At 45.2% G+C, this 13,071-nt stretch overlaps 1 protein-coding gene across 1 annotated transcript in view; it reads right to left on the bottom strand.

The window, feature by feature from the left end:
* Window positions 1-13,071, bottom strand: part of LOC118430439 — a gene marked incomplete at its 3' end in the record, with an annotated part of 35,884 nt that overhangs the window by 15,132 nt on the left and 7,681 nt on the right. The window contains 22 exon segments of the mRNA XM_035841306.1: window positions 338-385; window positions 747-912; window positions 1,204-1,360; window positions 1,921-2,007; window positions 2,491-2,695; window positions 3,039-3,107; window positions 3,570-3,704; window positions 4,142-4,186; window positions 4,764-4,976; window positions 5,688-5,872; window positions 6,398-6,599; window positions 7,107-7,172; window positions 7,493-7,525; window positions 7,770-8,375; window positions 8,753-8,794; window positions 9,579-9,647; window positions 9,913-9,945; window positions 10,426-11,037; window positions 11,338-11,379; window positions 11,631-11,681; window positions 12,027-12,059; window positions 12,434-13,042. Of these exon segments, the coding sequence (XP_035697199.1) occupies window positions 338-385; window positions 747-912; window positions 1,204-1,360; window positions 1,921-2,007; window positions 2,491-2,695; window positions 3,039-3,107; window positions 3,570-3,704; window positions 4,142-4,186; window positions 4,764-4,976; window positions 5,688-5,872; window positions 6,398-6,599; window positions 7,107-7,172; window positions 7,493-7,525; window positions 7,770-8,375; window positions 8,753-8,794; window positions 9,579-9,647; window positions 9,913-9,945; window positions 10,426-11,037; window positions 11,338-11,379; window positions 11,631-11,681; window positions 12,027-12,059; window positions 12,434-13,042 (3,708 nt within the window).

The following is a 13,071-nucleotide window of genomic DNA, read 5'->3' as shown; positions in this document are numbered from 1 at the left end:
GACCACTCAACGACTGCAAAGTCCTTATCAACAACATGTAAGTAAGAAAGTAGTACTCATCACAGAAACGTAACGTTACCTGGTCTCTCTCCCCCAGATGGTCTTGGCCTTCCCGGCGTGAGTCGTGAGTCTGACGTAAGAATGACAAAACCGTAGGTCACATCTATCACTGTATCAGTACATTAGCTGACAACTGTTAGCAACTAATAGTTAACTGTAACAATTGTTACCAACTAGTTGTTAACAATTTGTTGAAAATGATTAATGTATGTAATTACTCATTAACAGATGGTACCATGTGTTTATACAGAAAATTTCAAGTTATGCATTCCATTACCTTCGTCAGGAGAGGGCGCCGCTCCATCCGGTCTTGTTTCTGAGATTTCTGGTAATAGTAATACAAGACAATTGTTTTGCTTCGTGGACAGAAAATATGACAAGATAACTATTGAAAATTTGAAATGCACACAGTAGGACTGGGATAGGAACGCGTGAAGGAGGCTGATTTTGAAGCGACCCGCACAGGCTCTGTGGGTCGTGTACTTAACGACCAACTCCCCTAGCATACTATTCCCTCTAATTGTCCAATTTGCACTATTTTACAAACCTGGTAGAGGCTATATATAGTACATGAGCAATACAATGAAAACGTATATTCTAGTTTCAAGATTCACGGTGGAGAGGTTACCGTGAATCTAAAAGCATCGCGAACATTCGAAGGTGTACAGCAGCTACATCGCTCGCACCTATGAGGTATGGAGACGTGTCCACGCTGCCGAACGTCTGCACGTCTGCGTCCCGCCAGTTGATGACGTTACCGTATAGGGTCCTGTCCTGAACCTGCTGGATGTCGCGCGCGTCGTCCAGCTCATTGTCCCACAGGTGGAACTCTGCCAAGTCTCCCACATATGCCTTAGGGAGGGAACACAAGAGGAAAGACTCGGAGTCATGATGATTGCTAAAGTGAAGGTAAATGCGTGAATGTTTGTGTGTGTACATCTGTCCGAATAAGACATGTAAATGATCTCCGTAAACATTTGAATGACTCCATGGCCAAAGGTACATACGTACATGTAAAAGTATATCTTAGTCTTAAATGCTATAATAAAAGGTCATATGTCCAATGTTTTGTGTTGAACGTTACAGTTCAACTAGAATGACCAACACAGGTAGATTTTCAAGTTACAAATCCCCCATGCCCACCTGACTAGCGTCGAAGCCGCCGCCCTGCCTGTCCTGGTCCTGCCCGAGGACGTACGTGCCTCCGTGCGGGACGGAGTGTCCCGTGGCCAGCCCGGCTCCGCGCGCCCGCTGCACGCCGTCCACGTACACCTTCCAGGAACCTCGGGAACGCTCCCACCTGCACGGGATGGGACAAAATATAAACATCAACTCACAAAATGTAACATAGACATAACAAAAGCCCTTTTCACACAGTGCAAAGCCAACCCTGGCCTCCCGACCATGGTTGGAAATTAGAGTTGTCACGTCTTGTGGTTGGTAGCAAAATTGCGTACTGGTCTTCTGAAAGGCGTCTACGTCCACCGGCTATAAGTGTGAACAATCAAACTGGAGAATATTCTGCTTGCAATTGGATACGATCAGAGAGCAAACTGGACCTAGAATAGGGCAGATTTTAGGATACTCGTTACCTAGCGCTGACATAACTTTAGTTGGGATGTGGTCGGGAGCAAATCGTGAGAATGTCCTGAATGTATGACAGTAGTATTACAGACGGGAAACGTTATAGATTATCTCCTGACTTGTGAGATATTCGTGTACATGTATCTGTAATATCCGTGTGTTTTTTCATTCGGTAACGCTGAGGTGACAACGATAATGCTTGATGATACGGAGTTCTGAACAAAGTGTATCACCCAAATTCCATTCCAAGACAAAAAAAATAAAAGTGCCACCTACCTGAGGAGGACGGAATGCCAGTTTCCGTCCATCAAGTCGGGAACAGTGATGTCCGTCCGCTCGTTGTTGACGATGAACCGGTGGTACCTGAGGTAGTGAGGGATAGAAATTTCTATTAATCAACAAAAGAATATACAGAACAAATAGCTAGTACCGAGCATCCCTTCTGAAAACACAAATACAATAAATAACAAATAAATCACATCATTTAGGTCGGGTAGTCCAAGATCGTTTTAAAGATTTATATATCGAGTGGTAAATTGAAGGGTTTAGTAGGTCATTCAGTCTACAATGTATATAAGGGTTGAATCTAAACTTTTAATGTTAATTTTCATGAGATAAGAGAGGTAAACCTCTTTTAGCAGGTAGGTACGGGTTGGTTCAGGTCCAAGCAGATTCCCGGTGGCATAAGATATTATCAAAGCTGGCCAAGAAGTATATCCGGCCAGAGGAGGTCAGTCGCCTATCGGGTATACTCCTTGTCCAGCTTTGATACTATCTTATGCCACCGTAGGATCTGCTTGGAGATTATGTTGAGATAAAAGAAATGGGGCCTACTACGTTCTGTACCTGAGGGAGTTGTCTCCGTAGAACGCCATCTGGTGCGGCTGTTCAGAAGTCGCGTACGAGAACACTGTCCCCGTCGTCGGCGCGTCTGACCTCATATGGAAGGACACAGTGAAGGCGTCCATGCTGCCGGACTGAGGACCGACATTCTCGATCACGGCATAGTTGTCGGTGGAAGCCGGCGAGGGGAAACTCAGTTGTACTGGCCCTGAATAGAAGCGCAAATTCTATCATTACTACTTAGAGAAGCGAGGATAGAGGGACTGGTAACAATGTGACGTTTATGTTTTAGCGATTGGTATGTTATTTCCATCTAGCACGGTATGGTTGTGGTTTCTGTTTAGGAGTCAGGGCAACGACAACTTTGATCCGTACAGTTGCGTTAAGTCATTAGTTGTCCGTCAATGAAAGGCTTACCACAAACCACGTCATTCTGGCGAACACAATAGAGAACATGTCATCAAAAGACTGCTTTAAACGCAGATGGTGGTTCTGTTTCTTACTACCTTAGCAAACTGAGTTCTTAGCACAAGATATCAAACGTCAGCCACCTTCCACCGCCAGTGTACGTCCGGGTTCGTCTCCGTCCGTTTCTCCTGTGCCGTCCCTGTCGTACGGCCCTGTCAGACAGTCGGGGCGTTACACGTTAGGTCTTCTCATATGGTATTTCATAATTGTTGTAATGATCACAACATGTTGCAATTTACTACAATGGATAATGGCAAATATGCGGCGACACCTGGCGATACAGTAGCGATATGCAAGCTTGATCTAACAGATTGGCGCTTGCAAAAATAGCTAGTTCAAGAAACCAGATGGCATAAATATGGTTTTATCTTACATGGTTATGAGATATCATTTAAATAGCACACACATGAAAGTTTTCAACCACCAATATCTTTGACAGCTTTTAGAGGAGATGCAGTTGTACATGTGCGATCATTGATTGCACAATTGATGTAAATGTCGACCTAGGTAATTACGAAAACTGTCATTTAAAACTGAAGCTTCAGCCCTTACAAAAGCGTCCAGTCAGTCGGTCAGTCGTTTGGCAAGCAAAGATTGCCAAAGTAACACGGTACCTTGTCCCGGCTGTACGAATACTCTTCCACCACCAATTGTCACTGGTACGAGTAGGATACCAGTGCCGATACCAGTGCCGATACCAGTGCCGATACCAGTGCCGATACCAGTGTCGATACCAGTGCCGATATAGCCTGGTCAAGTTGACGAAGTTAGTAAGTATCTGTTGTGCAGGTGTGTATTGATTCAAACTATCTACAAGTGTAGCATAAAGAGCTAAATTGCGTGAACATACAAGAAATATTCCGAATTTTCGACTGTTTGTACTGATGTCTTCATCAGGTCGGGATAACCAGACGTCTTGTACATGTCTTGGTAGTCATTCGAACCTGAAGAAGGCTACGAACAGCTGAAAACTTGCTGTATTTAACGTAATTACCACACCATCGACGTTTATGTTAATACATATCTAACAAATGTTCTAAGACACTTAGATTAGCACAACTCTACATGTGCCAACTACAAGACGACAGGAAGACACAGTGCAATCTACAGTGATTGTGATATTAGCATGTTACACAAAATATGGGGAATTATTACATGTCGTGTATACCAGTTTTGTAGTACGTACCTCTGCCAGGCGTCGGCCCTGTCCCGAAGATAACCCTGGGTGCAGCTGGTATGAAAAACAGGTTTTAAAAATCAGTTTGCAATGCCACTCCATAACCGTAAAACAGAAACAAGGAACACTGGGTAGAACTACCATTACAAAATTAAGCACAGCTACCGTGAAAAAACAACGTGCATCATCGTGTAACTGAGTGAAGACGACATGACAAACTGCATACGAATGCGGAAAACGGAACAGATTCGAACACTCATCACATCCATCGATCACCGATCATGTCGACGGAGCTTACCCTACAGAGTACTGTAAATGCAGAAATGTTCGCGGTGGATTAATGTTCGCCGTTTTCGCGGTGACCACTTCACCGCGAATTTAAAACCACCGCGAATATTATTCTATCATGATATTAGATTGCAGTCTATGGTGTTACCGCGAACTTAAATCCACCGCGAAAAGCCCTTTTTCCCGCTACCGCGAACATTAATCCACCGCGAACATTTCTGCATTGACAGAGTAATACATTTATATCACTAATTCAATTGGGTTACAACTTACAGGTCACATGCCTGCCAAGTCAATGGAGCCGACGGGCAGTTAAGTTCAAAGCCACCAAAGCACTACTCACACTGTGTCTTCCTGACGTTGCCACGCGGGTACACCTGTGCCGTGCGCCAGTTGATGACGTTCCCGAAGAAGGTTCCCGCCGCCAGCTTGTTCATGTCCTCCTGGGGCAGCACGATGTCGAACACGTACAGCTCGGACAAGTCGCCCGTGAACGCCTCGGTGGCCTGGAACGCGTTCCCGACGGTGTCCTGGTCCTGGCCGAGCACCCAAGTTCCTATAATCATAGTGTTTTAATATTAAGTTAGATAGTCGATATAAACTGCCCTTCAGCGTAAAACACCAGCTTCTGCATCTGTATCCAAATAGTCCGTATAACCACCCTTCCGCTGTTGTTCAGACATCTTATTTAGTCTCCGTCGCAACCAATAGGAGCAGATTATTTTATTTGGACAGAGTTCCAACAAAGAGGCTACCTCCATGCCCATTGTTTTGGCTCTGTGTAGTATTAGCCTAAATTAGCTGTTGTTGTGATCATACGTGCCGCCAGGTTGGATGATGTGTCCAGTCCGTTCCACAAGCGATTTGTTTGTTTGAACTTTTGTTTCTTCATGAGAGGGTCAAATAGGCCTGCAGGCCGCTTTTCAATGAGTTCATAAGGAAAGGGAAGAGGTAAGGCCTAGACAAAATATATAACAGAGATACTGTAAAAGTATCGTGACTTTACTAAACGCAAGAGGATTGTACCAAGGACGTTATGTTTCTGTACAGCGTCCTTGATTATACGTAACGCCCGATCAGATAGCGAGTTCCGACTTCCAACCCTACCCCTTTCCATTGCACAAACACCTATATCTAACTTTTTGGAATGCTGTAATGTGCGAGCCGTCAAAGTGGATGATACCAACTCCTTTCCACAGGCACTTATACTTGCTAAGAGTGCCGTGTCTGTATCAAACGTGTTAAAGGATGTTGTGATTGTACGTACCGCCAGGACGGATGGTGTGCCCTGCCGCCAGCCCGTTCCCGGTCGCCTTCAGCTTCCCGTCCACGAACACCTTCCACTCGCCGTTCTTGTTCTGCCACGTGACCATCACCATGTGCCACGCCCCGTCCAGCACTTCCGGGATGCTGACGTCAGCCTGCTCGCCGTTCACCAGCAGCCGGAAGTTCCTGGGACAAGACAAGGAATAATGAAATAACTGTGAGAAAGGCGCTGTACAGTGGTACATATACAAGTCAATGGATGTTATACAACACCAGGTGCGAACCAAGTCTATGGCCAACATTTTCTCAATGTCTCCAATGTGTGTGTGTGTGTGTGTGAAAGAGAGAGAGAGAGAGAGAGAGAGAGAGAGAGAGATTGACAAATCTCAGTCTCAGTCTTCACAATCTCAGTTTCTACCAGTAGCGATTGCGATCGAGATTTCAAAATATCGCCATATTTACGCTTACAGTTTTGCATTAATTGCATCATACTTCTTGTTTCCTATATTAGAAGCCGTTTAATTGCACATCCAATTTGCCATCACATTTCGTACAATTATCCGGACGGTGCAACAAAGCCAAATTATTTAGCTGGACCACACCACTATTAGATTTTGGGTTCTGTGCAATTAACAGAAGTGTGCAATGAACCGTTGTGCAATTAACTGGCATCTACTGTACTTCGGTGTTTGATAAAACCCTCTGACCCACCTTGACCCTGAGTCCCCGTAGAACTCGACCTCGTCGTCCTCCTGTGACGTGGCGTAGGACACGATGGTGCCGGGCTGTTTGGAATCAGTGCGCATGTGCCAGGACAGCGTGAAGGCGCGTGCGCTGAACGGGATGTTCTCGCGGATGTTGGCGAAGTTGTCCGTGGAGCGCGGGGAGGGGAACTTCAAGATGTAAGAGGACCCTATGTACAAGACAAAACTATTAAAAACTGCCAAGCCCTGATGTATCCGGCATACAAATATATGCCCTGTGTGCTGTGCCCGGATATAACTGGGATACGCATTCCCCGAAGTAACAGCGTTGCGCGCATCTATCACAGGAAACCCGGCAGAAAGGGGGTCGGCCTGCTTTCTAGATAATATTTTGGCCCGCGTTCTGATTCTCTGGTCTTTCAATCGGGTATTAGTACCCAGGCGCTGATTTGGGGCGCCAATGTGCAAACATCTGCACATTGGTCTCCCTCCAAGAACCATTGATTTTTTAAATATTTTTTTAGAGACAATCATCATCATTATTCATCCTCGATTAGAGACAAATGGGCCAATTATCTCAATGTTGACAGGCATGAGGCATCACAAACTGCGAGTCCCACAACCAAAACTTGTAGCAAGTGTATAGAGATTGGACTAAAAGGTATGTGGCAACCGAGTCGTCGACCGATCTAAGCTGATAAGTTATGACTCATCACCTGATGCTGGCTGGACTTCACTTCCTGGTCGGACCTCTGTCGTCGGACCGAACACCACGCGGGTCCCTGGGTGTGCGATGGAAGAAAAAGAGTGGATAACATTTTGTATGTGAAACACGTTGCTGAAACGAAGTATTACTGACACAACAAAGCGGGTACTTTCTGGCAGTATAGTTGTATCCAGGACACGAACAAAATAGACATGGAAAACGACACAAATGAAGCATACTGGCATATTTTCATATGTCCTAGATAGATTTCGAACTTTCATACTTCTACAAGGGTCCGTACTCATTCTTAATAAATAATCCTCGCTGCTATCAGATACTTAGATTAGAACTATCGTAATAAAACTTAAAAAAAAAAACTTTAACAAAGGACATTACCTCCTCTGCTGTCCACGTCTACCCGGAATGTGCCTGTAAAATGGCATAGTATGACGTTATATGTAGGCCGATGTGTAGGAAATTTCTTGTCCCGTTCAAACGCACAATGACACAAAAAAAGGAATATTCCAAGTAAAGCACCACACATGGCCATTCTAAAGGATAAGAAAGAACTAAGCTATCCTTCTCTTTTTTTATAGCTAGCGCTTTCCATCCACATTTCAACAGCCCAAGGGCCAAACAACACATGTGAAGGATACACTGAAACGTATCCTACCTCCATAAGGCAATCGCTGCACTCGTCCTCTTGGCATGACATTTGCGCGTCTCTGGTCCTCGGCCCCAGGGTACTGCAGGGTGTATAACTGAATCAGCTCGTCAGCTGACAGCACATTGGGGTAGAACTGGAACTCTGCAATGTCTCCTACGTATTCCCGGTTACGCTCAAACCTCGGACGAGGGCCTACAGACCTCACGTCTTGTCCGAAATACCACGTGCCGCCAGGACGGATCCTGTGGCCTCGCGCTAGACCGGAACCGGAAGCTCTCTCCTCCCCGTCCACCATCACCCTCCACTGTCCGTCTGAGTTCCTCCACGTGATGGTCACAATGTGCCATTGGCCGTCCAGAACTTCCGGAATGTCGACATTGGCCCGCTGGTTATCCACCACCAATGTGAAGCCCTGAGTTCCCGACTGGCCGACAAAGCCGATCTCGTTAGGTTGTTGCCTGGTGCCGTAGGAGGCGATTGTACCGGTATCTCTGGCTGGTGTTCTCATGTGGAAGGACATGGTGAAGGCGTCTGGGCTGGAGGGACTGTCGCTCTGAAGTTCAGCGTAGTTTTCGGGAGATCTTGGTCTTGGGAAGTTTATGAGGAACATGCCTGGACAGAACAATGGACGTCTATTGTTTATAGACTTACACAGAGGTTTTTACACAAGAAGAGGTAGAATTCAGCAAATCCGCTTTTTGCACAATGAAAGGTGTGATTTAGCACATCCGAAGTTGTTCATACAGCCTTACTCAAGCAGAATAAACCCACTTGAGCACGTAACCTAATTTAGCTTTAAGATATGTAGCTTAAGCACTATGTCAAGCGTGTAGGAAAGCCTGTATCGTCCTCTGTCAGCGTTTAAGAAACATTGACGGGCTGGAAGGCATAGGGCCCCAGTTTCCTTGCGACGATAAACTTAACCTAATGCAAAAAGCCTCTCTACACCGTATGTTTATATGTTTGCCCAGCTAGAATCAAGGAGGTACCTTCTGGTCTGACCACATCAGGGGCGGATCCTGTAGTACCTCCTGTCAGAAAAGTCAGTGTCAGCTTGTCAGTTTCATTTAGTGACCTATAGTCAACATTGCTTAAACAAATCGTCGGTGCTGTCACTGGTGACTACAAATTCCAACGAAAATGGATGAATCTAGAAGTAGAAATGAACTGTAACGGTCTGTTCAACATCTTCTCTGCAACACTATTTTCATGAGAAAAGATCGAAGAGGAGGATTTTGAGGCAGTGACACATGACTCAAACGTATCTGTTGTGTCCGCAATAGTATAAACGAGTAACAACATCGACTTATCGTGCGCCTGTAGCTGAAGTTTCCGGGTTTGTTTCGGACAAGTTTTAACTGGTTTTTGGGCCTGCCCCAACCTTCTAAAGCACATCAATGATAAATACGCATAAACTAGCACCTTGTAAACATGCAACAGTGAGTGTGGTAATAGTCAAGATGCTGTCACGTTTATCGTAAAATTATTTCTAGTAAGATTTTTAGCGAGGTCATGAGAGAATCGACCATAGGTAGCAATCTTGAGTTTAATGGCTTTTTGTTTGTTTGTTTGAAACTTTATTTATTCATGAGAAGTTCAAATCGGCCTGCAGGTCCGATGAAATGTAACAGAGATACAGCTTCCATTGAGTACTAATAAATCTATCAACATATATCAAAAGATGAGCTGATCTTTGACCGGCACATCAACAACTCAAGAACGCCCTTAAGTTTCTGTCATAAATCCGTCACGCCACGAAAACAATGCTCTAACTAAAATTTTGTAGTAGGGAGAGTATCAGCTAATACATCATACCTGGTCTCAGCTGGACTTCAGTTCCGGGTTGACCGTCTGTAGAGCCTGGCAGCGGCTCCAGACGGATACCTGTACGTGCGTGAGTAGAAGGTATTGATGACGTCACGAACACACTCGGTAACACAATAATGAATGCCATAGCGGAAAAGGGCTGAGCGGTAAAGGGCTAAACTACTTTCAGACACAAGGATAATATTCACGTTCCATCAGTCTCTGTGTTTCTTTTCAGTACAACAAGTGCCACTCTGAACCTATTCGTACATGTATCTTTACTAGTGCAATTAGATATAGCAAATAATAAGATAACTTTTTACGTGTGACTTATCCATCTTACCTCCACTGCTGTCGATGCTGATTCCAAATGTGCCTGTAATTGAAAGACAAACCATTATGTCATCATGCGGAATTTAGTCGGAATATACAATTTGACAATAATCTCGTCGAATACGTTATATGTAGTTTCGGTCCTATCGGTCGATATAAAAATTTATCTACAGGATGTACACTGTGTGCAATACACTAGATGCGTTTATGAAGGTTAGACAGCCAGGTAAACAGCATTAAAATACACCTCAAGCTCCACAACTGGATAAAAACGGAGGTTTACTTCTGGACAATAAGAGTGACACCCATCACTCGCCTACAGTGTCACGAAAATGGACTAAAAGAAACAATTCAATACTGTCAAATACATCTAATTATCAAAAAAAGTGTTGAACAAATAAGGATCGTATGCAAATGTCACTCATATTAATATAACGTTTCGATAGGTGCTACAAGTTTTGCAAATGTTTTTGTATAAATAGCTATTATAGATATCTATCGATACCGGAACAGCATGTCTTACCGGCGTACGGTGACCGCTGCACTTGTCCCCAGGATCTGACCGTCTCACGTTTCCAGTTCACAGCATCTCCAGGGTTCTGGAAACTGTATAACTGACGCAAGTCTTCAGGGGACGACAGCACCCTGGTGTGCACGTGGAACTCCGCAATGTCTCCTTCGAACTCTCGGTTACGCTGGAATCTCGGAGGGTCCCCAACCCTGGAAACATCTTGTCCGAAATACCACGTGCCGTCGGGACGGATCCGGTGGCCTCGCGCCAGACCGGAACCGGAAGCTCTCTCCTCCCCGTCCACCATCACCCTCCACTGTCCGTCTGAGTTCCTCCACGTGATGGCCACAACGTGCCATTGGCCGTCCAGAACTTCCGGGATGTCGACATTGGCCCGCTGGTTATCGACCAAGAAAGTGTAGCCTCGGTTTCCGGACTGCCCGACAAAGCCGATCTCATGCGGCTGTTGTTGTGTGCCGTAAGAGAAGATGGTGCCGGTATCTCTGGCTGGTGTTCTCATGTGGAAGGAGATGGTGAAGGAGTCCGGACTGAAGGGACTGTCGCTCCTCAGCTCAGCGTAGTTGTTCGACGATCTTTGTCGTGGAAAGTTCAACGAGGACGAACCTTTGAGGAAAGGGATAAGAGATTGAGTTTTCCGTATAGACAGCATACTCTGGGATTGGATACATGTTCAGGACTTAAGTAAGTCTTTTTTTGCCTACCTGCCCATGTGTCTATGCCAGAGACTTACCTCTTGTTCCTCTCTGGATGCTTCCATTCTAGGAATCATTATGAATGCTATTTCCCCATGCTGTTGTGGCAAACATTCGTGTTGTGTTCTACGGTATGTCTACTGTTCTAGGTTATGAATGCGACGTGGTAACTGTTGCTGTAACTGGCCAGGTTTATATGAAATACATTTACCTTCTGGCCGGACGGATGATGATGTGACCATGTCCGGAATACCTGCAGCATTGGAAATAACGTCATTAATGCAATTGTCTAATTGCATATTCCGTGAACGCGAGAGTGATGAACATTACAAATATACAGAATAAAGTACTAAACATTTTAGAGTCTCCAGTTAAAGACAGGATGTATTTCAAATAGATTTAACGCAGAGTTATAAGGTTTTAATCCACACCTCAAAACATCAGGCTGCTTCATCGGTTGTTCGTTATTTCCTATCAATACGTGATTCTTTGTCCAGAACATACCTGTGTCAGTCTCCCTGCCAGGCACTGTATCGCCGAAAACAATCCGAGTATCTACGTTGGAGCAAAAACAACGAGATGAACCATACAGTTGGACTGACCAGGAAGTATGAAAAGAATGTCACGCCTAAGTAATGTGTAAATTAGGGTTAGCCATCCAGGTGATAAGATACACCAAATAGCAGCTACTCAAGCAACTAGATATCATTTTGGAAACGATCAAACGTTTCAGGTGGCATCAACTATCTTTTGACAGTGGTGCTCCTTACTGATAGACAATGAACGATGTCAACAATATATCTGCAAAGAGGATAATCATTTTACAGACACCGGAAGGACCAGTACAAACCAAGTAACATCAGCACAACATATCCTCTACATAAGCACACACACACTCACCTCCTCTGTTGTCAACGGTCAATCGCATGGATGCTGAAACACATGCAGAACTAACTTTGTCAAATATCGGAAATACAAAAGTGTGACGAAAATAAATCAACAGCGACACTGTTCATATGTACTATAGCTATCTCAGATATGGATTGACGGGGAAGTAAAGATTTATTTATCAAAATCATTATGTCACGTAAAAGTCATAACCAGAACCTTCATGTCATATGAATTACATATCCATACATATCCACACTCAATCTTAAACTAGAAATTGTAATTTAGACATATGAATGTTATGATAGTACAACTGTAACATTAAAACTGCCTGGCCTATATAAACAATGTGGCGACGCAAAATGGCAGCGCCCGACGATGCGGGCTTGTGTAAAAGATGATTAGTTGGAATCAGTTACCTGAGTAAGGTTTCCTTAAGACTCGTCCTTTCGGTGTGACAGTGGCCCGTCTCCAGTTCACCCCGTCCCCAGGATACTGCAGCGTGTACAACCGGCGCATCTCCTCGGCTGACAGCACCTTGTTGTGCACATGGAACTCCGCCAGGTCTCCTGAGTACTCTCGGTACCGCTGGAATCCCGGCAAGAAGCCCACAGTGTTCTGCTCCTGGCCGAGAATCCACGTGCCACCAGGACGGATCCTGTGGCCTCGTGCCAGACCGGAACCGGAAGCTCTCTCCTGTCCGTCCACCATCACCTTCCACTGTCCGTCTGTGTTCCTCCACGTGATGGCCACAACGTGCCACTGGCCGTCCAAAACTTCCGGCAAGTTGACATTGACCTTCTGATCATCGACGATGAAAGTGTACCCTTGGGTTCCGGACTGCCCGACAAACCCGATCTCGTGAGGTTGTTGCCTGGTGCCGTAAGAGAATATGGTGCCGGTATCTCTGGCTGGTGTTCTCATGTGGAAGGAGATGGTGAAGGAGTCCGGACTGAAGGGACTGTCGCTCCTCAGCTCAGCATAGTTGTCGGGGGATCGAGACAGAGGAAAGCTCATCATAAACATGCCTGGAAAAAGACATGTAGATCATCCCTAG

Source organism: Branchiostoma floridae, chromosome 14, assembly GCF_000003815.2.
Source record: "Branchiostoma floridae strain S238N-H82 chromosome 14, Bfl_VNyyK, whole genome shotgun sequence".
NCBI classification, from domain to species: domain Eukaryota; kingdom Metazoa; phylum Chordata; class Leptocardii; order Amphioxiformes; family Branchiostomatidae; genus Branchiostoma; species Branchiostoma floridae.
This window is presented reverse-complemented; position numbering and strand designations above follow the sequence as displayed.